This window comes from Cervus elaphus, chromosome 5 (genome assembly GCF_910594005.1).
Source record: "Cervus elaphus chromosome 5, mCerEla1.1, whole genome shotgun sequence".
Lineage (NCBI taxonomy): Eukaryota > Metazoa > Chordata > Mammalia > Artiodactyla > Cervidae > Cervus > Cervus elaphus.
Genome location: NC_057819.1, coordinates 87,422,667 through 87,449,032, shown reverse-complemented (window position 1 = coordinate 87,449,032; position 26,366 = coordinate 87,422,667). Strand labels below are relative to the sequence as shown.

The 26,366-nt window shown below is 52.8% G+C and overlaps 1 protein-coding gene across 2 annotated transcripts; it reads right to left on the bottom strand.

The window, feature by feature from the left end:
* Window positions 1–689: 689 nt before the first annotated feature.
* On the bottom strand, window positions 690–26,159 carry MMP28 (matrix metallopeptidase 28). 2 transcript variants are annotated; one of them, XM_043903015.1, is made up of 8 exons: window positions 25,749–26,159; window positions 14,633–14,712; window positions 14,222–14,409; window positions 7,946–8,170; window positions 5,074–5,319; window positions 3,476–3,625; window positions 2,981–3,118; window positions 690–1,762 (listed from the first exon to the last, which is right to left on the bottom strand). In XM_043903015.1, the coding sequence occupies exons 1-8, from the start codon at window positions 25,848–25,850 to the stop codon at window positions 1,368–1,370; spliced, it is 1,524 nt and encodes a 507-aa protein (XP_043758950.1). In that variant the 5' UTR covers window positions 25,851–26,159; the 3' UTR covers window positions 690–1,367. The 2 variants fall into 2 exon arrangements, with proteins under 2 accessions (XP_043758950.1, XP_043758949.1); XM_043903014.1 differs by having other exon boundaries at window positions 2,981–3,148; window positions 25,749–26,154.
* Between the last annotated feature and the right edge of the window lie 207 nt (window positions 26,160–26,366).

The following is a 26,366-nucleotide window of genomic DNA, read 5'->3' as shown; positions in this document are numbered from 1 at the left end:
CTTCCCCCGGGTTCAAGCCGGAGGGAAAAGGGCAGGCGGAGAGCCTCCTCCCAGCAGCTCCGGGCGGAACCAAGCCTTTGCAGCCAAGGGCAGTCAAAGGCCATTCTCCCCACCGCGCGACGAGAAGAAAAAAGGCAGGCTCCGCGCCAGGAATGCCCCTGGGAGCTGAGGGCTGAGACTGGCCGGATCGTCCTCCCCTCCCGCGGTCAGTGTGTGTGCCCACGAGGCCCTGGCAGGTGTGGAGTGCGCAGACTAGAGAGTTAGCCCAGAAGCCTGCTGAGACTGAAGATAGGGAGGCTGGGGAGCTGGTTCCTTCTCCAGGAATCCCAGCTATTCTTGGCCGGCCAGCGGGAGCTCCTGGAATGCTTCGTGTGTGGCCAGGACAACGGGGCCATTGTGAGCACCGGGGCTCTCCCAGGCTGCAGAGGCCCCCAGTGCCTGCAGCAGCCAGACCTCCAGAGAGGCCCCTGTCCTCCTGCGGCCACACAGGGTTCTCCATCTGGCCTGGAGGGTGAGTGGGCGAAGGACATTTTGCTTTTTGAGGAGAGCGGCAGGCCCCCTCTGTCACGACTATACACACGCACAGCTCACTGGGCCTGGGCTAGGACAAAGAACATGGTTGCCCCCTCCCCAGCATCCACATCCGCCTGCTCTCACCCGACACCGGTCCAAGGAAGCTGCTCCCCTGCTCCAAGTCCACCCGCTGGGAGCACATCTTTATTCCCACCCTCCCCCCAAAAAATAACAGGGCCCAGCAGGTCTACATTGGTCTCCTTGTTCTGGGTCCTGACTCCCCTGAGGTTTGAGACTCTGGTACCCAAACCATACAAGCTTCCTGGTGGCAGGGCCTCTGATTAAATAAGACACAGTTCTCTAGGGACCAAGTCAGGAGGTCCTGAGGGGAAGGGACAGCCTGGGAAAATGTTCCAACTTCTCCGCTGAGTTTGGCAGCCTTCCTGGTTGTCCAGTACTGTGGCCTTGGGGACAGGAACTGCACCTTTGGGGCAGAAGCATAATCCCCAAGGCCTGGGGAGGAATGAGTCCCTGGGGAAAGGGTCCATGGGGTCTGGGACCCTTTTTAGCTTCTCGTTGAGTTGATCCCACAATGGTCAATGTCTCGGGACTTCCCTGGTGGTCCAGTGGTTAAGACTTCGTGCTTCCTCTGCAGGGGGACAGGGGTTTGATCCCTGGTTGGGAAATGAGATCTCGAATGCAGTGTCTTGACAGCACAAAGACATCCTCCAGGGAACAAACACAGACCACCTTTCTTGCCCGGGCTTCTGTGGGGAGGCTCAGAGGCTTGTCTGCCCTTGGAGCAAGGGACACACATTGGCCATGAAGGCACTCACTAAGAGGTGGGGGCGTCTTCAGAACAGGGCGCCCCCTGAGTTGGCGTGCCAGCAGCCCATCCAGGGCAGCTCTGTGGCCCAGCGGCCCGAGGTGGTTGTCTGGAGTTTGGCCTGGTCGAGGCGCCAGTAGCGGTCGTCCCTGAAGAAGATGATGGAGCCGTCCGGCCTGGGCAGGGCGCCGCTGACCTCCTCCGGGATACCGCCCCAGTCCTGCAAGCCTCGGGGGTAGTAGGGCTCCACCTGCAGCCCCCCTCGGGCCAGCACGTAGTAGTGAGTGCCTTTGAAGAGGACAAGGCGACGCAGAGGAGGGAAGAAGAAGGCAGCATCGGGGTGACGGGGCAGGCCCCCGGCCCGGCACAGCTGTGGGGAGCCCCACACTGGCTTGGGGCCCCGGAACTTCCAGCATCGACTCCCTGTGGGATGTCGGAAGGGCCAGGGTGAGTTGGCAGCTCTCACCCTCTGGCTCTGTACCCCACCCCTGTCCCCCCACACCCCTACTCGGCATCAGTTGGAGCCCAAGGTGGTTAGTATTCACGATAACCAAAATGGACCAGTGATAAATCGCAGAGGAGGAACTGCTGCAGCCTGAACTTCCAGCAGGTGTCGGCAGAGGGCGGGGAGCGCTGAAGGACGCCCCCCGCCCCCCCCCCCCCCCCACACACACTCCCCTGGCAGGAAGCACGCCCCCTCCCGGGTGAGGAATGGACTTCCCTCAAGGCCAAGGGCTTCCTCCAAGGCCATTACTACCAACAGTTCTGTGGGGGTGGGGATTTTTGTTTCGATCACTACAGTATCCCAACACCTCCAACCCAGTGTGCAGAAGGCACTCAGGATTGGTCGAATCAATGAATAAACACTATGTTCTCATGTCATACACTGCACATTCCTCAGATTAACCCTCCTTAATTCCTCACATTAATCCTCCTTTCCCAACAAGGCTGAGGGATTCTCTTCCCCATTCAACAAATTCAAGCTCCAAAAGCGGTGCTGGAGAAGACTCTTGAGAGTCACTTGGGCTGCAAGGAGATCCATCCAGTCCATCCTAAAGGAAATCAGTCCGGAATATTCATTGGAAGGACTGATGCTGCAACTGAAGCTCCAATACTTTAACCACCTGATGCGAGGAGCTGACTCATCAGGAAAGACCCTGATGCTGGGAAATACTGAGGGCAGGAGAAGGGAGTGACAGAGGAGGAGATGGTTGGATGGCATCACCGACTCAAGAGACATGAGTTTGAGCAAACTCTAGGAGATAGTGAAGGACAGGGAAGCCTGGCGGGCTGCAGTCCATGGGGTCACAAACAGTTGGACATGACTTGGCGACTGAACAACAACGAGTTAATTGACAGGCCCAGCCTCACACAGCTAGGCTTCTAAAGAAGCTTCATTCTTCTGCTGTATTGCAGAGCTCAGAGCTGTCCTCTGCCTCCCTCGTCTCTGAAGTGCTTCCACCCTCTCTCCTGGGACAACCTTGGCACCTGTGTCCCCCAATCCATCACTAAAGGAAGCTCCTGGGAGAGTTCCTGGGGCCGCAGGTTCAGATTGCAATCGAGACTCCTCCCCTCTTCTGACCTTGGGTAGATTCCTCCCCTGCTAGGACTCAATTTTCTCATCTGCCCCAGGGCTGGTACCTTTGAAGAAGTAGAAGTCTCCATCCTCCAATGACACGGCGGCTGCCTCGATGTGGGGGGGCAGCCCCGCCCACCTTTCCCGCAGTGGGCGGGGCTCTGAGACGTTGCCGTCAGCTGTCACCTCCCAGAACTGATTCCCTTGAAAAACGTACAGGCGCTGTTGTCCGTCTGCCCGGAGCCAAGAGAGAGTTGAGGAGTGACCCTCAGCCTTCTGCTTTCCTTCCATGGGAGGTGCTTCCCTAGAGCCCAGCTTCCCAAACTGATGAGAGGACCCAGCAGAGAGGATGCTGTGTGCACAGCTGGGACAGAAGCGAAAGTGCAGGAGGGAGCAGGGTTTTGCTTGGCGTGGGCTTGCTACCCTGAGGAGTGCTTGTGACTTGGGATTTCTGGATTTTATAATTGCCACCCTCCCAACCTTGTACTTCAATTCCGGAGACCCTTGAAGATGCTGGGGGGAGGAAAGAAGAAAGCGAGGCGCCGGTGGGACCATCTTACCTACAGTGATGGCATCGAAGGAAGAATGGCAATATTTAGGACCTCGGGTTTCCGGGCGCCTTCCCTGGAGTCTGAGAGGGTCCCAGGCCTCAAAGTCAGTGAACAGCTTTCCCGGCAGCTGGATGGCCACTGAGCCCCCCTGGGGCTTCCCTTGGTGGGGGGAGGAGGAGGAGGAGCAGGGAAGCAGGAAAGAACACACACTGGTTGTGGGGTGGGGTGTCCAGAGCTCAAGACCTCCCCCTTGGTTCATTTCATTATCTGACAGGCGCAGTGAAGGAGAGCAGGGGTGGGTGGTGGGGGTTAAGAGTTATCCTTGGTTGTTGGTGTTAACTATAGCACCAAACTCAGAAGTCCTCTTTCCTATCCCACAGTCTGTGAATGGGTAAAACTGGAGTGGGGAAACAAACAAGGGTTTGGAACTAGGATGGGCAGAGGGTCCTCTTTCCTGAGTCCTGGACAATGCAGAGAGTAGGAGCGCAGAGTTCGGGGGCCCAGGCTGTGATGATGACCGCAGTGATAATTACATCGCTGCACTTCTGAGAATGAGGCAGAGTCCAACAAGCTTAGAATGCGGCCTTAGTTCCTGAATCCTGGCCTGCACCTTCCTAGCTGTGTGACCTTGGACAAGTTATCTAACCTTTCTGAGCCCCATTCTCTTCATTTGCGGATAAAAAGATACTTACTTCTTGGGTGTGTTAAGTGCCTGGCCCATGGTAGACACTCAAGAAATATCAGCTGCTATTATTATGTTTATGTAGATTTCTTGGGCTACAAAGCATGTTCATAGGCACTAGAACAACAGCCCTGTGGGGGTAAGCAGGACCTAAATTATCCCCCCTCTCCTTTTTTTTCTTTAAAGGTAAAATGGAGGATTCTTTTTTTTTTTTTTTTTTTTTTAGTTGGAGGCTAATTACTTCACAAAAATGGAGGATTCTAACAGAGGAAATGCTTTGCCCATGAGCAACTGCTAGTCTGATATGAAATGGAGACTTGATCCCAGGGATCCTGGCCCTGTCCACTGCCCCTACGTACTCAGGGACGCAGCTCCCCAGGCCGAGGCGAGCCTTGGGTCCAGATAAGTCTCCGGGCAGCAGCACGGGTCAGTTCATTCTGGGGAAGACCTTGTCTAAGTCCACCGCCAGGCAGAGACCCAGGCTCGGGGGCGAGGGGCAGGGGGTTGGGTGGGAAGAGTGGGCATCAACGTCACGGAGGCTAAAGTTTGGGAGAGAGCCACTGGAGCTGGGAGCAGGAGTGATGGGGGGGGTGGGGGTTGGTGGAGGCGTATGGGACGAACTGCGCAGCCGGGGGTTGGGCAGGAACAGACAATTGGAACGCAGAGGAGAGCTGTGCCCAGGGGGTCGGGATGCTGGAAATAGGCGTAGGGAAGCAGCAGAGCGGGAGATGAGGTTTTTCAGATCTAAGGGGAGCCTGAAGCTACAGATCGGAAAGGACCAGTGATGGGCAAGCCAGTTTCCTGCGCTTAGGATGGGGGATCCTCTTTGAAGAGCCGGCGTCCGAGCCCTGGGGGTCCCGGGTTGGGGGTGGGGGGCGCAGGGGGCGGGTAAGGGAGCAGGGGCGTGCGCGCCGGAGGCTCTCACCATACAGGTTCTGCACCGCCAGCACGTCGTCCCAGCTGAGCAGCGCGTCGCGGCCCAGCCTCTTGTAGTACGGCGCCATGAGCGCGCGCGGCGCGGCCGAGTGGGTCAGGCCTAGCGTGTGGCCGATCTCGTGCGCCAGCACCACGAACAGGTTGCGGCCGCGCCGGCGGCTCAGGGACCAGCGCTCGTCTCTGTCGAAGTGCGCTTCCCCGCGGCGGGGCAGGAAGGCGTGCGCCAGGGCGCCCCCTGCAGGCGGCGCGGCGGGTCAGGGGCAGCCGGCGCCTCCGACCCCCACCCCCAACCGCCCCGCGCAAACGCCGTTGGCTTGGGTGTGGGTGCTTTTCTGATGGGTGATTTCCCTCCTAATTGAGTCTGGCAGAGGCGGAAGTGTGGAGCAACGAACAGATGACTAGACTGTGGGTCTGGACGCCTCGGAGGCAGCGTGGTGTGCAAAGAGCATGGGGCCAAACTGCCTGGCTTGCAATCCTGGTTTTAACCATTTATCCTAGCTGCTGTGACCTGGGCAGATAGCTCAAGGCCTCTGTGTCTTAGCTTTTAGATCCGAGAAATGAGAATGTTGACTAAGAGAGTCGATCCTTGCAGGGCTGTTCTGAAGATTAAAAAGGGATGTGTGCACAGCCCACAGGGCTTCCCAGGTGGTGCTAGTGGTAAAGTACCTGCCTGCCAATGCGGGAGACATAAAAGACATGGGTTCGATTCCTGGGCGGGGAAGATCACCTGGAGGAGGGCATAGCAGCCCACTCCAGTATTCTTGCCTGGAGAATCCCCATGGGCAGAGGAGCCTGGAGGACTACAGTCCATGGGGTCGCAAAGAGTCGGACACGTCTGAGCACACCACACAGTATATGTGTATGTCACATGTAATACTTAGAGCCTACTGTGGGTAATAACTACTACTTATTTTCGAAGAGATCTAGGATTAGGGATCAGTGGTTACCCCAAAAGGGGGCATAATGAGACTTCTGGGGGTGTTGGTAATGTTGTTTCTTCATCTAGGTGCTGAGTGTGTTTATGGGGAGGTATAGGCTTCCTTTTTAAGAGGTATATATAGGGGAATCCCCTGGCAGTCCAGTGGTTAGGATTTGACTCCTATCAGAGATCTAAGGTAACTAAGAGCCTGCATGCCTCTGAGTGCAGCCAAGAAATAATAGAAAAGAAAGAAAGAAAAAAAAAAAAAAAACTTGCATTCATTTGTTCTTGCCTTCCCTCTGCCAGGGCCCTCTGTGGGTCTCTGCTTCCCTGCTTGTAATAGGCGTGAGCAGAGGGAGATGGGCTGGATCAGTCATTGTCAAGCTTATAGCCGGGCCCAGATGCAGTTTTGTAGTTTCTAGAGCCCTACCACCTCAGAATTCACTTTCCCCAAGGGTCAGAAAACAGCACTGCAATGATGCTGGCTTAGAAGCCCATTGAAAGTCCTTCTGATATGGCCTTCTTGGAACCCAGGCCAGCAGGGACTGACAAAAGTTGGGGGGTTACCATTAGAGGGAGCCTCCTGGGGCATGGAGAGCTGGCCTGAGGAGGAATGTGTGTGTGTGTGTGTGTGTGTGTGTGTGTGTGTGTGTGTGTGTGTGCACGTGCTAAGTCATGTCTGATTCCTTGTGACCCTATAGACTGTAGCCCGCCAGGCTCCTATGTCCATGGGATTCTCCAGGCAAGAACACTGGAGTGGGTTGCCATGCCCTCCTCCAGGGAATCTTCCTGGCCAGGGATCAAACCCACATCTCTTATGTCTCCCGGATTGGCAGGTGGATTCTTTACCTCTAGTGCCAACTGGGAAGCCAGTGTAGGAGGAGTATTTGCTTCTAATTTTGAACATGCCTCAAGTTGTTTTGACCCATGTAAGCCCTTACTGTGTAACTCTCACCATGATCCTGGAAGACAGATGGGCAGGTTTCAAAGGGAGAAGACATAAACGCAAATGAACACCAGTTTCAAATCAGAGAGCTGACTCCCAGTCCAGCGCTGTCTTAGCAACCAGACTATCAGCGTCTCATGGCGATATTGTGGGTGAAGGGAGTTACATGCAAGCACATGTGAGTGGTACATGTGGATTCGTGTAAAGCCTGGATTTCTCCCAGTCCTACCCTGGGTCCCAGGAGCAGGGCTTGGAAGTGGGTTTTGCTCTGAGTGGGCTTGATGGAAAGTAGGAGGGTGCAGGGGAGGTGGGGGCCCAAGTTCCCAGGCCACACAAGGGCTTAAGTCCTGAAGGGGTCTAATGAGGTCTCCTTGCCTCCCTAGCGGAGAGGAGATACACAGATAACCTGTATTCAGGTCATGAAGGCCAGTGCTGGGCAGACTGGGATGAGGGCAGTTTACATGATAACTAAAGGGCAGTAAGCCTTTAGTTTGGGGACCAAACAGAAGAGTCTGGGCTGTGAGTGTGTGAAGCAGTTGGCATGGAGGGAATAGAATGTCCCTTGCCCTGCATCCGTGACTGTGCTGTGGGTGGTGGGAGAGTAGGGATGGAGTTGTGGTGGCCTCCAGGTGTTTTTAGAGCCTTGGTCTGAGGGAACATCCACTCCTGGAGAACGAGAGGCACCAGCCTGATAAGAGGCAGGGTATGGAGGAAAGGACCCCAGGAGGTTCTCCCAGTAGAGATAATACTCCTTAGAGTTTGCAAGACACTTTCCATGCAGAACCTCATGTGACCAACCCTTCAGCCACGCGGCACCTAAGAGAGCAGGGACCACTGTTCCCATTCTACAGGTGGGAAGACTGAGGGTTCTCTGGAGGGGGCTGCAGCCTGGCCAAGCCTACAGGAGGAGCGAACCCTCCACTGCCTTCTCTCCAGACTGCCTTTCCTAGTTGGGGTTCCCTCCTGCCCTGTAGGAGAGAGGCTCGGCGTCAGCACCTGGGCCATCGAAGGCGTTGCTCAGCCCGTCGTTGTGGTCCCCTTGGAAGAAGGCGAGGCGGATGTCAGCGGGGCCCGTGGCCGAGGCCTCCCAGAACTCCAGCGCCGAGACGTTGCTCCACAGCTGGAAGGCGGCACGCACGGCCCCCCGGACTGCGGGCTCGGGCAGGTGTTGGGGCCAGTTCACCAGGCGGTAGGAGAGATGCCGTTTGTACCACTTGTTGCCTGCCACCCAGAGAGGCTGCGTCAGTCACAGCTGCTGCGGAGCCTCGGGCTGGCCCCGTGGACCCTTTTGATGGGGAGATTGGCCCTCCCCCGGGAAGTCCATGAACTGGTGAAGGAGACACAGCCTTGGCCCCGGGAAGCCCCCCATCGGTGGAGGCACTGATCTCAGACTGACAAAGCAACCCTTGTCTTGCACAGCCCCTGGTCCAGTGGCTTGGCCCGCGGAGGCCCCTGTGTGATGGGGGCTGTGGAGCCTCGACTCAGGAAGGATCCCCAACCCCAAGGACTCTCGGGTCTGGGGTCACCTTCCCCACTGTCTGGACCAAGCTTGAACATTGAGCCGCGCCTCTTGCTGGTAGCGGATCCCAGCCACTGCCTACCATGTGGGGGCAGAGGAAGGGGGGCCACGGGGGCCGCACCTGCGACTCCCCTCTCCCCGCTCCTCTTCCCCACCCCTCTCACTCTTCTGCTGTCTCCCCTTCCCCATGCCCCCGGGCCTGCTGCTGACAAGAGACCACAAGGCGCATTTATTTGAGGTCCTTCTCTGCCCCCCGGCCCTCCCCCCTCACTTCCTCAGGGACTCTGCAGAGCTCTGAGGTGAAAACAAATAAGAACAAAGGGTGTGTTTTGTCACTGACCAAGAGAAATTTTTCCATTTCCACTCAGTGAAGAGTTCCTTTGCCCCCAACTGCAGTTCCTCCCAGAGGCTGGAGACTCTGGCCTCTTGCCCGAGTCCCCACTCAACCAAGTCCCTCTGCAGCTCATCGGTCACCCAGGACCAGGGTGCTCAGAACATCCAGCTCTCAGACTTTTTAATGGGCTATTTCTGAGCTCTGCAGGCTCAGGGACTGAGACTGTGACCCCCAAGTGGAAGACTCGCAACTCAGAGGCAGGACTCCTGGGAGTACACGAGAATCACGTTGTCTTAATCACATTGTCTTTTGGGTCTCAGTGTCCTGAGCTATGGTAAAGAACCCACCTGCCAATGCAGGAGACATAAGAGATGCGGATTCGATCCCTGGGTCAGAAAGATCCCCTGGAGGAGGGCATGGCAACCCACTCCAATACTCTTGCCTGGAGAATCCCATGGACAGAGGAGCCTGGTGGGCTCCAGTCCATGGGGTCGCAAAGAGCTGGACACGACTGAAGCGACTTAGCACTCACACATGTCCCACATGGACCAGACTTCCTGCAGCATGGGTGATGAGTGGGCAGGGCGGGCCTGCCTGTGTTGGAGGACAGCCCCCTCTCTCCTCGGAGGGGGGACCAGGTGAAGGTTCAGACCTCCTGCCCTTTTGTCCTGGGGCTGTCCTTGCCTGAACCAGGCAGAAGGCGTGAAGTCATGGGTGTTCGGCCATCTCCTTATCCACCTCTCTGCTCTGTTTTGCAGAGACTGAGACCAGGAGGAAGGGACTCAGAATGAGTGAGTCAGGACTTCCCTGGTCATCCAGGAGTCAAGACTCTGCCCTCCCCACACAGGGGCATGGGTTCGATCCCCGGTTGGGGAACTAAGATCCTGAACTTGGCACGGCATGGCCGAAAAAACAACAAATAAAAACAGAAAAAATAAAGATAAAATCTCTTAAGAAAAAAAAAAAAATGAGTGAGTAGTGGAGCTTGGCCCTGAGCCCAGGCCCGACACTGATAAGCAGGCACATTGGCTAAGACTCAAGGCATAAATTTGCCTAAACATCGCTTCTTTGTGTCACAGCAGGGGCCCTGCAAGAGCTGAAATTCTCCTGAATTCTCTGGAGAGCAGAAGAGCTGAGTGCCCTTTCCCTCCTCTCCACCCCTCCACGCCCCATGGCAGGCGGGGAGGGACTGTCCCTTCTCCTACCCCCATGCCAAGCTCCAGGCAAGGCAAGGCTGCCTCCTGGGACTGTAGGGCCTGGCAGCCACCCAACCTCTCCCAGCCAGTGAGCAACCCTCAGGGAGGGCACAGGGAAGGACCTAAGGATGGGAGGGGGCCCAGGAGAGCAGAGGAAGGCCTGGAGTCCAGAGGCGCCGCCTGAGGCTTCACTCTGTGCCAGGAAGCTTCTCTTTGACAAGTCTTCACTGGGCTGGGCTCCTCCCCACCCTGCTATGGGTAAGCCACTCTCAGACTCTCTCCCCTCCACCTTCAAGCTTCTAGAAAAGTATGAAGCAGCTCCTTCTGCCTTTTTGCAGCGAGGGGAGCCCCTCACTCCGTGGGCAAGAAGTGGGGAGGCTAGGGGTGTCCTGTCCGCTTACTGCCTATGAGAGGAGGACACGGGCATTGTCCTTAGGAGCGGAGCTGGGTGAGGGGCAGGGGAGCAAGGAACCACCGGACCAGCAGCCTGAGCCTTTACCCCCTGTCTTCTTCTAGGTGTGTGTTCTCAGAGCAGACCGGCCACTTTGGGCCCCCATCCCAAACTCCTCGCCAGGCAGGGCTGGTTTCCATGGTGACCCTCAGGCCACAGTAGCACCTGGCATCGCACCTCCTACACCTTTGCTCCAAAATCCAAAAGGGAGGAGGGAGGGAAAAAGAGACGGGGAAGGGCAGAGAGCTAGATTCCTTGCTTGGGAAGACCTTGAAGTCCTGATTCCCAACAGGGAACTGATATTATGGAGAGAACATGGGTTAACAATCCCAGTGCCTCTGCTTACAACCTCGAATATCAAATTATTTGAATCTTTCCAAGCCTCAGTTTCCTTACTTGCAAAGTGGGGTTGGTAAGACCCACCTCCTGGTAAAAGTGAAATAGCAAGTGGAAAAGCAACACAAAGCTGCCTGGCATGTGGTGGGTGCTCAGTCAATATGCCGGCTCCTTCCTTTTATATCCCAGATACATCCCCCGGGGCCCTCACCTGCATCAGCTCTGGGAGGTTTCGGGAGCATTGAAAATCAGCCCTGTAAGCACGGTTGCCGGATTCAGCAAAATGAAAATATGGAACATCTAGTTCCATGTGAACTTTGGATAAACAGCGAATACCTTTTTTTTTTTAGTATAAGTATGTGAAAACAAAATAATTACTTGTTGTTCATCTGAACTTCAAATTTAAATGGGCATCCTGTGTTTTATCTGGCAACCCTGGAGCCCAGCTTCATCAGTACAGCATTCATCCACATCATGGAAAGCCACTGGCCTAGAAACCCACATCATTTTTCATGCACCTACCCATGTTCTGGGGTTTTTCACATCTGGTGATCACTTAATCCTCCCAATGACAAGAAGGCTTGGCTACTGTGTGGCCCTGGGAGAGTTGCCCAAGCTCTTGATCCCTCATTTTCCCCATCTGTAAACTGAGGGTGATAAGGGGACCCATCTCATACTGTTGTTATTGAATAAAATGAGTTAATCCATGTAGAACCATGCTTGGTACATCATCAAGGCTCAGCAGCCCACCAGGCTCCTCTCTCCATGGAATTCTCCCGGCAAGAATACTGGAGTGGGTTGCCATCTCCTTCTCCAGGGTAACTTCCCAACCCAGGGATCCGATCCAGGTCTCTTGTATTACAGGCAGATTCTCTACTGTCTGAGCCACCAGGGAAGCCCATTAATGATTACATTCTCTTTCCTGAGGCATAGGAAGCGCTCAGTGCCTGCCACACCCACAGCTCCATTCTAGGGGACGTCCTCCCACCCAGGAGGAAAACTAAGTCAAGCTGCTATGGTGCATGTTGTGAACCAGAGGGAAATTCTCTGTCTAGTCTGGCCACTGCTGTCTGGACAGAGGGGGACAGTGTCACGCAATGAGATGGAGAAGGAGGTACCTTAGCATGGATTGATGTTCAAAAGGAATGCTCCAGGGCTTTTTACAATAGCGAAGACATGGAAGCAACCTAAATGTCCATCAACAGATGAGGGGATAAAGAAGAGGTACATATATACAATGGAATATTATTCAGCCATTAATAAAAATGAAATAATGTCATTTGCAGCCATGTGGATGGAGCTAGAGATTATCATACTGAGTAAAGTGTTAGAGAAGGAGGACGATCATATGGCATTCCTTGTATGTAGAATCTAAAAAGAAATGATATAAATGAACTTACAAAACAGACAGAGACAGCAAACTTATGGTTGCTGGGGAGAAAGATGGGGGGATTGAGACAGTTAGGGAGTTTGGGATGGACATGGACACCCTGGGGCTTCCCTGCTGGCTCAGCTGGTAAAGAATCCACCGGCAATGTGGGAGGCCTGGGTTCGATCCCTGGGTTGGGAAGATGCCCTGGAGAAGGGAAAGGCTACCCACAAGGTAGCCAACAAGGATGCACCGTATAGCAAAGGCAACTCTGCTCAGCGTTACGTGGCAGCCTGGGTGGGAGAGGAGTTTGGGGGAGAGTGGATACATGTACATGTGTGGCTGAGTCCCTTCCCCTTCGCTGAAACTATCACAACATTGTTTATCGGCTATACTCCAATACAAAATAAAAAGTTAAAAAAAAAAGAATGCTTCAAATTGGATGTGGTACATAGACTCCACCAGTTCCTCCCTTGGGGCTTGCCTGGAGGCTGCATCCCTGTGCTCAGGTCACGCCCTGAGCGCCCAGGGGGCATCGCTTCAATTCTCTGGGACACGGGCTCTAGCCTGGACGTGTTGCTATTGAGACTGTCTGGGGCCCCATTTTCCACTGTATTCTCACGACAAGTCCCTTCCCCTTGGTAATCAGGGCCTCTCCTTTACAGATATTTCAGACACAGCCCAGGTCACACAACTAAACGCAGAGCCCCAGATCCATCCAGGGATGTTGTTCCAGCTCACACTGCTCCTCCATTCTGCCTCACCCTTCCCCTCCGCTGTCCAGAAGCATGGGGGGCTGCAGAATATGCTGACTCCAAGCACATCTTGACCGCAGAGTCCAGACCCCCATGGCTCCTCTCTGTTCTACCAGGAATGCATTTGGGCAGTACCGGGCACCTGGAGGGGCCGCACGTGTGGACACAGTGGAGCCGGATTGGCAAACACCTGGAAACACCCGTCCTCCGACAGCTGAGGGGAACGGCCCACAGTTTCCTTACAAATCAGCTAAGAAATAAAAAAAACAGCATGCCTTCTGTTCTGTTCCTAATGGGTATTGTCAGCCAAAGTCGTTCATGCAAATTAAAAGAAGCAATGGCCCTAAGTGCCCATAGTAAAATTAATAATAGATGAGAACCTGACTGAGCAACCTCGTCTTGTTAGAAATCTTGAAAACTGCAAAAAACTGATCAGAAAAAATTAGACTTAGTACAGACAAGATGTTAAAATTACACAGTCAAACTTGTTATTGACAAAGAATTGACAAGAACCGAATTTTCCTTATAAATCTTAGTTCTATAACATCTGATCCTGGAAGACTGGATTTGGACAAACAAGGAGAAAGTTGAGGAGGAGAAAGAAGGGAAGAAAAACCCCAAAACTACACAAGGAGATGTACAACGGCAAAAACTGTAACGTGAAAATGTGTAAAATAGACAAATTCAAATAGTCGGGAAGGAGGTTGACCACTGTTGCCAACAGCTGGCAGGCAGGGGAATGGGACAGACTGTTTCCTTGTTGGGATGGGGTTTCTTTTTGAGGTGATGGAAATGTTCTGAAATGAGATTGTGGTGATGGTTGCACAATGCTGTGAATATACTAAAAATCACCGAATTGTTCACTTTAAGTGGGTAAATTGTATGGTAAGTGAATTGTATTTCCATAACACTGTAAAAAAAAAAATGTGTCATGGCCAAAATAAAACTGATCGATAACTCACATCTTTGTTAAATAATTCTTATGAAAAAAGAATCGATTCAGATGAAAATGACTTCAGTCAAATATAAAAGAAAACGGCGATGGTTTAACTGCCATACATAGCAAATTGATCAAGGAATTAAGTGGGCTTGATGTGGTTTGCTCTGGAAAATACCTGCACAATGAAAGTTCATCAATGTAGGCATCATTCTGGTTTAAATGTCTGTGCTCACAAACATGCGCTTTGGGTTAAGAGGTCCCAGTTGCCCTCCCTAAGGAAGAGAGGTTATTGACAGAGCCTGGTCCGAGGCCGAGAAGTATTTTTCTGGCTACTGGGGAATTCCAGCCCACCTAGATTTTAACAGTACTCACCTTGCCTTGCAAAGCGTTTCTTACGCCTCATTTTGGCCCGGTGTCCCGAAAAGAGGGCGCTGACTCTCTCGGCCCAAGGCATCTGGCTGTCAGTATCTGCCACCCCGCAACGGGGCCGCGTCATCTGACGCAGGGTGGCGGGGTCCAGCACCCCACTGATGGGCAGCTGGGAAACCCACTGGAACTCCCTGTTAGGAGGAATTGAGATAAAGGACCACAGCGGGAGGCTGGCTGGTGCAGGGGAAGGCAGGGAGCTTCTCTGGAGATAGCAGGCGGTGGGGGGCAGGGGAGGGAGCCATGAGCCTGACCTGCTGCACACAGTTGGGAGACCAGCCTTTCAGCAGGAAAGCAGAGGTGACCCGAGCTTTTGCACGCCAGCATCACCAAGTCTTCCACATCCCTCTGCCTTACCTGATGGCATTACTGAATCGCGTGGAGGAAGGACTACTGGGGACCTGGTCACTGAGATATCCATACTTCTCCAGGAATGCCTGGGGGAGAGACGAACATCAGCTTTCCTCACAATGTAGCATCCTTTCCCCTTCCTGAGTCTCCCAGGATCCATGGCACAGACTTCACGTCCAGGCTTATCCTCATTCCCAACTGGGTCTATGAGCTATAGCAGAGAGAATCCTGGCATCAGAGTCAGAACCTGGACTCAGTTCCTGGCCACCACTGATGAGCTGGATATAGTTCTTTTTTTAAATTGATTTATTAAAACAATTTATTGTTTATTTACTTGGCTGCACTGGGTCTTAGTTGTAACACGCAGGATCTTTAGTTGCCATATACGAACTCTTAGTTTCAGCATGTGGGATCTAGTTCCCTGACCAGGGATCAAACCCAGGCCCCCTCCACTGGAGCACAGAGTCTTACGCACTGGACCACCACGGATGTCCGTGGATGTAGTTCTTGGAGGCCAATGGAGAGAAGTGTGGGACTCACTGCCCATACCTATCACCAGTCCAGCCCCTCAGATGAATGAGGCACTGGGCTCCCTGTTTGCCCTTCTCATGGATAAAGTCCCATCAATGGATTAAAAAAAAATGCCACCTCAGCTCCTGCATTCTTATATAGACACATTGACTCTTCATTTTACCCCTCTTTGCTATGTTACCTATCCAGAAACAATTTTCTGTCTTTCTTGTTCTCTTTGCTGTATTTCTTAACTCAGATCAACTCCAATCATAGCCGTTGCTTCAAGGAAAAGGTACAAGTTGGGAACAAAACCTCACTAAGTAAGCAGCCCATAAACCTTTGCAGGTATCCCACCCCCTTTTTGTGGATTTCATTACCTCGATCTCCAGCAACCTGTACATCCTCTTCTCAACACAGCCCTGTTCCATAAGGAACCCTCGTTCTAGACAAACTCTTCCCAAATCCATTTGATTGTTCTTCTATGCTAATTTATTGGTATTTCAGCACGATTGTTTCCCTCTTTTTCTTTGCAAGTTGGTGGTGGTTTAGTCGCTAATTCGTGTCCGAATGACCCCATGGACCGTAGCCTACCAGGCTCCTCGGTCCTTGGAATTTCCCAGGCAAGAATACTGGAGTGGGTTGCAGTTCCCTTCTGCAGTCTGTTTGCATAGGTACACTGTTTGGGGTTGCACCTTGGATTAAAGGAGTTCTAGGGGTTTAATCTGGAAGACTATGGCTCAAACTAGTGTGGCATTATAGAGTAAACTCTGGGCTTGGAATCAAGAATCTGTTCCTCACCATGACTCTACTGGGTGGCCAGGGACCTCTCTGAGCTTCCATTTCTTCACCCACAGTGTGAGAACAGAAATAACCCCATCGGATTCTCAGAAGGATTAAATACAGCAGTGTCCATCTAGCATAGTTGTCTGGTATATAGAGAACACGCAATGCACAGTTGATCTGGCTGATCGACCTTAATGGGGAAATCAACAAGAGACTTTCGGAAGGCAACCCCTCTACGAGACAGGAAGTGCTTTAAACAAGGCAGTTGTGCCTCTGTTAATCAGGCCCTCTATCTCAGACTTGCCTCATGCCAGCCAGGTGCCTGGTTCTCGTCCGTGCCTCTTCCCTCTCCCCTGGGGAGGGTGGACAGAGTGGCTTTCTACAGGAAGCCAGGGAGGAATTAATGTTTCCCTAGAAGTGGTTTTGCTGAGTGAGTGACCTGGGAGAGACTGAGTCACAGGCTAACAGGCTGGCACTCCCTGTGTCCCTCCCCCCAAACCCACCCAGCCCTTATCAGGGAGTTGGCTCTGGTTCTGGAACTACGAAGCCTTGGACAGAGCGGGAGGGGAGAGGGGAAGTGGGCTAGCAGCGTCTCCTGTTTCCTGGCTGGGCTGCCAGCGCCTGGTACTTCTGGCAGGCAAGGTGGGTGGAGGGCAGGATGGGGCTGGAGGCTTTTGCAGGGGTCTATCAGAGGGGAAGTCCTGGGCTGCCTGGTCTCTGGGAATCTGTGGGTTGCAAGGCAGAGCTGAATTTCCAGCAGGCAGAGCGCGCAAGTATCCAGGACACCAGCCAAGAGACACCGAAAGAATGAGTAAAAGAAATGTTAAGAATCTGACACTTTCTACTTCCATAAAAGCACAGAAATATTATAATGGGGATTATCAGGATTTCAGAACTCCCTTATAGTTATTCTATGTTTAGTATGCATGCCTGCTTAGTCGCTTCAGTCATGTCCCACTCTTTGCAACCCCATGGATGGTAGCCTGCCAGGCTCCTCTGTCTGTGGGATTCTCCAGGCAAGACTACTGGAGTGGGTTGCCATTTCCTCCCCCAGGGGTGTTTAATATGCACATATTTTAAAATATTTTAGTTACAGGCAGGGGCCCCTTAATACTGAGTGTCCTCAAGTTCTGTCGAGTGGAGGGAGGCCCACATCTCAGGGTGAGGAGGAGGCACAGCTGAGATGCCCTCTGCTCCTGAAGGCCTCCCTCACCCCCTTCTGTGTGCCCCTTTGCCCTGCCTCAGTTTTCCTCCTGCAAAGCTGAGAGAAACTCCCCTCTCTGCCTGGGAGAAAGAGTAGGGGTGCAGGGCTGGAGGGGCTTCCCAGGTGGCGCTGAAGAACCCACCTGCCAACGCAGGAGACAAGAGATGCAGGTTCCATCCCTGGCTCAGAAAGATCCCCTGCAGGAGGGCATGGCAACCCACTCCAGTATTCTTGCCTGGAGAACCCATGGACAGAGGAGCCTGGCGGGCTGCAGTCCTTGGGGTCACAAAGAGTCAGACACGACTGAAGCGACTTAGCATGTACACACACAGGTGGCAGCGTGGCCGAGAGACCCCAGGAGAAAACGCAGGCCTGGGGGGCTGTGCTGTGCACTCTCAGGGGCTCCTGAGCTGCACCTGGGGTCACCTCTGTCCCCCTTCACGGAGCCCACGCCCAGGTCCTCCTCCCTGCCTCGCAGTTCAAGCACCAGGTTTTCTCTCTGCCCTGTCCTCACCCCGTCATGTCCCCCACGGAGCCCAGGGCTGCAGCTGCAGGAAGAGGAAGCTGGAGGGCTGTGTGCCTCCGTGATTCACCCTCTCAGGTCTCAAAGTGTGTGCCAACCTGCCTCACCCACTCACTCAGGACGGGGGCCGCTTCCCTGGGGAGTCGCCTCCGTAAAGCCCTGGGAGCGGCTGTGGTGTCTGAGAAAAAGGAAAATGGTTCTCCCCGGACCCAGAAAGCTGAGAGGGATCAGGATTCCAGGGGTTCGAGTCCTTCATCTGTCCTGACTTGTCCTGGGAGGGTGTGTAGAGCCCAGCCCACCCAGTGCCTGAAGGAAGGGGAAGTCCTGGCCATTTCTGAGCAGGGCAAGACTAGCAGTGAGGTGTAGCAAATGAATCCCAGAGCTCTGAGTCATGAGCCGGGCAGGGCAGGAGCCCAGGACTGAGCACTTGAACTTTATTCTTGGTGCTGCGGAGAACTGTGTGTCCTTAAGCAAGTCCTGTGCCTCTCTGATCTCAGTTGCCTCTTCTATAAAACGAGGGCGTTGCAAGACCTCCCTGGTGGTCCAGTGGCTAAGACTCCATGCTCCCAAAGCCGGGGGCCTGGGTTGGATCCCTGGTCAGGAAACTAGATCCCACATGATGCAACAACGAAGACCCAGTGCAGCCAAATAAATAAATATTAAAAGAAATAAAGTGAGGGGATCGGATTAGCGCTAAGATCTACTCCAGTTCCTTCTATTATTGGAGTCTTGCTTCTGCAACTGATTAGCTGTGTGGACTATCCGACAGAGTTACTTACCCTCTCTGTGCCCCCAAATATAAAATGGGGTTAGGAATACTGTCTTATGCTTTTCACAGGAGCATTGTAAAAATCCAGTAAGAGGAAGCTTTGGGAAGGTTTTATGATAGTTGCTTCATTAAAAATGTTATTTTCCCCTTTACAGACACAGAACTTTATTGCTGGAAGGGACCTTTGGTAAATGAGTTGAGGAGGGACCAGCTCCCAGTCTCCTGTCCACAGAGTGGCTGGGACATCCTCCAAATAAAAAATTGCAAGGACTTCTTTGGTGGCCCACTGGTTAAGAATCTGGCTGACAATGCAGGGGACACCGGTTTGATCCCTGGTCAGGGAACTAAGATCCCACAAGCCACGGAGGAACTAAGCCCGTGAGCCACAACTAGAGAAAAGTCTGTGCACCGCGACGAATGACCCTGCATGCTGCAATGAAGATCCCACGTGTGGCAACTAAGACCCGATACAGCCAAAGAAAGAAATAATTTTAAAAAGAACTGCAGCAACAAATATGAAGCAAAGAACTTGGAAAATTGCAAAATGGCAAGCCCATGAAGAAACCGCATTGCTTTACCTATGATCTTTTCCTTCTTATATTATGTTCCCACTTGATTTTAATCTTTCTATAGTGACTCTGTGATTGTGCTTATCATCCAATACATCTGTAGCCCTATTAGCTAAGTCAAGATGCAGCGGGTGATAGCTGAGGTTCTGTCTTGGCCTGAGTGCTGCGGTGCTTCAGTTGTGTCTGAATCTTTGTGACCTTACAGACTATAGACTGCCAGGCTCCTCTGTCCATGGGATTCTCCAGGCAAGGATACTGGAGTGGGTCGCCATGCCCTCCTCCAGCGGATCTTCCCAACCCAAGGATCAAACCTGTGTCTCTCATGTCTCCTGCACCTGCAGGCGGGTTCTTTCCCACTAGAGCCATCTGGGAAGCCCAAGCCCTCTCTTGGCATGTCCCATGAATAAATATATTTTCTGGTCATCAGGACCACAGTGAGCTCCTGCCTATTGCAAAGTTTTCAGGACATCTCACTTTCCTTGAGCATCACAATTACCTTGAAAGAACATACGCAGGACAGTGTTACTCCCATTCTAAAAATGCAAAAAGTAAGTCTCAAGGGAGTACAGCGTCTCATATGCTGTGCTGTGCCTAGTCACTCAGTCGTGTCTGACTCTTTGAAACCCCACGGACTATAGCCTTCCAGACTCCTCTGTCCATGGGGATTCTCCAGGCAAGAATACTGGAGTGGCTTGCCATGCCCTCCTCCAGGGGATCTTCCCAACCCAGGGACTGAACCCAGGTCTCCCGCATGGCAGGTGGATTCTTTACCAGCTGAGCCATAAGGGAAGCCCACAGAGTCTCATTCTTGAATCCAAATTCTCAAAAACCTATCCAAGGAAGTCTTGTTACACATTTAAACAAGTGACTCAGATGCTTTAAAACCGAAGGATCAGGGTCCAGCCTGCTCTGGTCCCTGGGAGACGGTCCTCAGATTAAAAAAGGTAAAACTGGGGGCGTGTCTAGCTAGATTCCTTCTGTCTCCTCTGCAGGCAGGAGCAGAGGGAAGAGGCTGCTTAGCCAGGGAACTCCAACTTTCAAGAAAGAGGCTGGGGGAGGAGGGATTGGGATGGGGAATACGTGTAAATCTATGGCTGATTCATATCAATATATGACAAAACCAACTGAAAAAATAAATAAATAAATAAAGGGAAAAAAAAGAAAGAAAGAGGTTGGGATCACATCTCCCATGACATCCAAAGGGGCGATCTGACAAGCCACAGGTATTCGACAGCACTCAAGTATGTTCTTCACAAAGACAAACATCTGTTTCCAGAATTCATTGCTTTTGCTCTGACTTCTGGAACCTACTGAAGGCTTCAGGGCAGTGGGACCAGCTTGGCCCCTTTCCTTTATTTTGGGTGAAGACCTCCCCTTCTTTTCTGACTCCCTTCCTCTAATCCTCCTTTCCCTTGTCCCTGGTTCAATATTCACAAAGTTCTGTCTGGGTATAACCTAGATACCTCTTACCGTAATCCCCATGCTTTCTTTCACTTTCCATCCTTAAGGAAGTTGGAAAACATTAGCTGCCCACTCTCCAGCCAGATCCCATCTTGCATTTTTTTCTCATGTCAAATAACCAGACTGTATGGAGCCATGGTCCTCACTGGATGTGGGGTTAAGTTTAAGGCATAAAATAATGTCCCAACTTGGGGACTTCCCTGGTGTCCAGTGGCTAAGACTCCACACTCCCAGTGCAGAGGGCCTGGGTTTGATCCCTGGACAAGGAATTAAGATCCTGAATGCTGCAACTAAGACCTGGCACAGCCAAATAAATGTAAAAATATTAAAACAAAGAATGCACTAACGAAGGTTGTGTTTAGGGAAAGTTGTCCAACAGTCTCTCTCTTCTGGGTCTCTGCGTCCACCATCCAGCTTTCACTAGATGTCTTGTTTTTTTTCAGACTGGCTTGACAACTGCTTTTCCATCAACTCTCGGTCCTCTGAGACCCTGCAGAGCCTCTTGTGTACCCTGTGAGTCACAGAGAGGAGCTCTTGGGAACGACTTCCACACCCGGGCTTCTGGGTTTCTGACTCACATGAAGTCAGGCGAATGGCTCTGGGGTATGAGAAACAGACACTGCATCTGGGGGTGGATATTCCACAGAAGCCCTAAAGTCTCCCTGGAGAGACAAGTTACCCAGCTCCCTGATGCACCCGCGCACTGGGAGTAGCTACACAGATACGGAAGGCAGGTCCTGGACATACTGCCTGGTTGTTCTAAAGAAAGTCCAGGCAATGCATGGCAGACAGACAGATCCCTTGGGACAGTCTGTGCTGCCCCAGAACAGGACAGGGCCTGGCTAGGAATGGGAGGGGGAGCCGGGGTGGTGATGTCATTCATTAAGTCTCCGTCTGGCAACTCAGCAATGGAGGCGCTTCCTACTCACTCAGGCTGTGAGCGGCCCTGCTTTTCCTAAGTGGGCAACAATGACCTCGTTCACAATGCAGCTTTGTAAGCAGTCAGACCCCTCCCAGGCAAAGCCCACTCCGGAAAACCCTTGATTTCATTTCTTTGTGTGCACACGGGGACACACGGAGCCAGTCTTGCAGGGCACAAGGATATACACAGAAAAAAAAAAAAAAAGAACATACACAGGACTGCCCTGGTGGTCCAGTGGCTAAGAACCCGCCTGCCAGTGCCCAGGATGAACCCAGGATGAACCCACATGCTTCGGGGCAACTAAGACTGTGCCCACAAATACTGAAGCCTGGATGCCCTAGAGCCGGTGTTCTAGAACAAGAGAAGCCACTACAATGAGAGGCTCTCGCACTGCAAATAGAGAGCAGCCCCCAGTCACTGAAACTAGAAAACGCCCACATGCAGCAAGGAAGACCTGGTGCAGCCAAAAATTTTAAATTAAAAAAAAAAAAAACTGCACACAGAGACATCCAGATGGATAGACATGGACACAGGAAGATGAAACGTACACACACATACACGCAGAGGCATGGGCATACAAACATACCAAAGTTAAAGAACGTTAGTGCTGGAGAGACTCTTAAAAGTCACTTAAGAAATGTAACTCCTTCATTTTACAGAAAAGGAATCTGCAGAGTGGAGAAGGGAAGTGACAAGCTTAAGATCCCATGGCTTGTTTCCGCTGTGCCTCTCCTGCCATCTCCAGAACTCTGACCTTTGCCTATGAGCTCAGCAGGACTGTTGGGCTTTGTTTGGGATCTGGCTCCCTGCACTGTGGTCAGGGAGCTGGGGTGATCAGGAGGCTCACTTTGTGCGGGTTCCTGTCTGTGGATGGTTGTATTTCCCTAAATGATCACAATGCCTCCCATTCCTGTGCTCTCCTTACGATGTGACTGCAACACCCCTCCCGCCAATTGTGGGATTTCAGTTCCCTCCCCTCCACCTGGGGCTTGGGGCTCCAGTCAGTGGAGTAGAGCAGAAGTGATGCTATGGGAACTTCCCTGGTGGTCCAGTGGATAAGACTGCGTGCTCCCAACGCAGGGGGCCCGGGGTTCAGTCCCCAGTTGGAGAACTAAGATCCCACATACAAAGCCCATGTGCCACAACTTCTGAGCCTTCTGAGCCTCGTGCACCACAACTAGAGAAGCCTACACACCACAACACAGAGCTCGCGCACTGTGAGGAAGACCCAGCTCAGCCAAAATAAAAAAGTCTTTTAAAAAAAAGAAGTGATGCCATGCAACTTCTTAGTCTAGGTCACAAAGACATGACACCTTCTGCTTCTCTTACTCTTCTCTCTCTCTCAACACTCAGTCTGGAGACCTAGCTACCATGTTTAGAGATAGCCCAAACTAGCCCACCAGCAGAGACCACCACGTGGAGAGGAACTGAGGCTTGCAGCTGACAGCAAGCAGCAGCTGCCAGACAGGTGAGTGAGCAGCCTTCAGATGGTTCCATCTCCAGACACTGCAGAGACAGACAAGCTGCCCTCATGGGCCTTGTTTGAAATTCTAACCCACAGTAGCTACGAACACAATAAATGGTTCTTTTACTTCACTGAATTTTGAAGTAATCTATAACATAGCCATAGTATCTGCAATACCATCTCTTAGGAATTATAGCCTTGTTGTCAAATGCTGAAAACAGTTGCCTTACATATTTTGTCCTGTGTTACTGCTCTAGGGGACTAGTCACCATGCCGGGACTTTACCGTGAAGCTCTGTTTCCCTGGTGGCTCAGATGGTAAATAATCTGCCTGCAATGCTGGAGACCTGGGTTTGATCCCTGGGTCAGGAATATCCCCTGGTGAAGGGAGTGGCAACCCACTCCAGTATTCTTGCCTGGACAGAGGAGCCTAGCATAGAGAAGCCTGGTAGGCTACAGTCCAGGGGGTCACAACTTTCTAAGATAACACCAACAAGAACAACATTGAGAGCAATTTTCTTTGATAGACTGTTTTCTACATACTAGGCACTGTGCTGAGCCTAGAATGCATTTCACATACATTATCTCATGAAACCACACCAAAATCTTGTGGAATAGGCATTACTAACCCATATTACAGAAAAGAAAACTGAGGCTTATAGAGTTTAAATAATTTACCTGTGGTTTTTTGTACACAGGTCTGTCTGACACTGAAGCCCATGCAATTGATCATATACAGAAACACATATATACATTCCAACATGACACAATGTGCATATATATTTATGCATATAGGGACCACACCTATTGCACATTTCACGAGTTCTTCATGCTTTTAAAAATATCTCTTGTTCTCAGAGGTAACAAAAAAATCTCCTTCCTTCAATTATGTTAAATAGATGGAAAGAGACTCAGTCTGCTAGATATGTTTCCCAAGCACACCCAAAGATGAAATTCTCTCCATCTGGGGCCACCACAAGCATGGGCGGCAGAGATACGGTCTCTATTCTTCTGCCAAGGATTGTCTGGGACCTGGACTTGGGAGGAGGTGGGGTGGACTCTTAACAAGACTTGGCTTGGTCCACAGAAGCCTTCTCCTGGGGCCAGAAGGACTCTGCACTTGATGTTGTAAGACACTAAAGTCAGAGAAACAAAGTGATTCTCGAACGTGCAAAAGTAGAGAGCACAGAGCAAGAGACCAGGGCTTGGAAGGGGAGGGAGAGAAGGCGTTGGGGAGAGGACCCTCGTGGAAGCAGGGCCATCTCCAAATATTTCAGAGCAGTGACGGGAGCCGGCTGTGGAAGGCAGAGCGGTGCAGAGGTGGCCCTCCTCATTCTGCAGGGTTCTTACATTTGGAGATTCTCCCTCTTCTGGGGGAGGGGAGTGGGGATACTGAGAAGCTTGCATCTGGCAGTTTCAGGGCAGGAATGATGCTATTAGAGGAGTAAGAGTCTCAGGGCAGAGTGCTGGACTCAGTCATTTAAAACTAACTTGGATCCCTACTCCTTAAAATAGCAGAGACTTCAGTTCTAATCCAGAGAAGAGATAAAAAACACGGAGATGCTTCTATGGGGAAGAAAGAAATGAAACTGGTATATATTATTACAATCACCTTTATATAGACGATAGACGCCCCCAATTCATCTCTACTTCCACTTCACAAAAAGTTCCCCTTGTGCAACCTACACCAAGCAGTTGAGTCCAAGGGAGGAAAATGAGATGGGAAATCTTTAAGGGTCACTTCCACCTCCCCACCCACCTTTCTAGGGTTCAGTCCTGAAACATTGTTTAAAGCTCCTTAGAAACAACTCAAAGAGTATGCTACTCTTGGGGCTTCCCTGGTGGCTCAGGGAATCTGAGGAATCTGCCTGCCAAGGCAGGAGACATGGGTTCCATCACTGATCCAGGAAGATCCCTCATGCATGGGAGCAACTAAAGCCCCTAGGCCACAACTACTGAGCCTGAGCTCTAGAGCCTGGGAACCACGCAACAACTGAAGCCCTTCGCACCCCTCCGCTCTCTAGATCCTGTACTCAGCAACAGGAGAAGCCAAGGCAATGAGGAGAAGCCGGCACACGACAACTAGAGCGCAGCCCCGCTCCCCAAAACTAGAGAAAAGCCCGGCTCAGCAAGGAAAACCCAGGGAAAGAAGACCCAGCCAAAAGCAAATAAATAAAAATTATTATTATTATTTTTAAAAAGAATATGCTACTTTGGGGGATTCCGCCACGGTCCAGTGGTTAGGACTGCATGCTTTCACTGTCAAGGGCCGAGGCTCAGCCCTTAGTTGAGGAACTTAGAACCCACATGCCAGGCAAAAAAAAAAAAGAAAAAAAAGTGTGCTACTTTTACCCATTTTACAGGTGGGAAACTAGTTCTGAGCTGGGGCGCCCACTTGTCTCAGCTGGTCAGCGGCAGCACCAGCCCAGGGAGGCAGAGCTCTTCCCCGTGCCTCCGGTCGGGGCCAGCCAGCGGTACCCTCTCCCCACCGGTCTGGGAGTCTCAGGAGCGTCTGATCCGGGAGGGCTCTGGGGGTCCGAGGAATGAACTGCTAAGTCTCCCCAGCCTAGGCAGTGAGGGACAGTGGCTGCGCTCCAAACTGGGTGTGGGAGGCCCCTCCCCCTCAGTTCTTGCCTGTCTATCCCATTTTATCGCCGACCCCTTCCCCGTGTCCTGGGAACCCGGTGCGGATCCGCGTGTGCGTGTGGTTCCAGCCCTGGCTTGGGGGCTCGGGATGGGGTGGGAAGGAAGAGAAGGCTGCCCCCGGCTCTTCGCGTGCAGGTGTGAAGGGTTCGGAGGACAAGGGAGGGTCACGCCGACGGTCAGCGCGGATGGGACGGTTGGGTGGCCTGACTGCAAAGTTCGGGCCGGTCCCCAGCGCGCAGACCCTCTCCGGCCGGCTTTCACCGCGTACCTCCGCCTCCCGGCGCAGCTCCCGGCCTACGCGCTGGGCGTCCAGGCCGCCCCACAGCAGCAGCGGCAGGACACGGAGCAGCAGGCCGACCCGCGCGGCCATGTAGCCGCAGCCCCTGCGCGGGGCACCGGGCACCGGGCGCGGGGCAGCCGGCCGTCGGTCCGCCGCGCCCCGGCCCCGGCGGACGCTCCAGCGGTGCGCCGGCCCAGTGCCGAGGGGAAAGTCGCAGGGCCTCGCCTGTTTCCCGGCTCCGAGCGCCGGGCGGTTCCTCCCAGCGCTTCGTCGCGAGCCGGCTTCGAGGTAGTCCAGCCCTGCAGTGCCTGCCCACGGATCCAAGCGAGGGCTCCGGACCTGGAGGCGACGGAGTGGGGAAGACGGGGCGGGTCCCGGGCACTCCGGCCCCACCCACCCGGCTCGCCTCCTGGAACGCGCCGTTGTGTTAACAAGCGCCTCTTCCGCAGGCGGCGTGGCCTCGCCCCGCGCGGATCCGGACTCTCTGCGGAGGGCAGGGGAGGAAACGTCTCCTGGCGCTTGTGGCTACCTAACACTGCGAGGAAGAGGGATTCTGGCCTACTCGAGGGTCATCGATTGTTTCAGCCGGGCCGACGGGGACGGAGG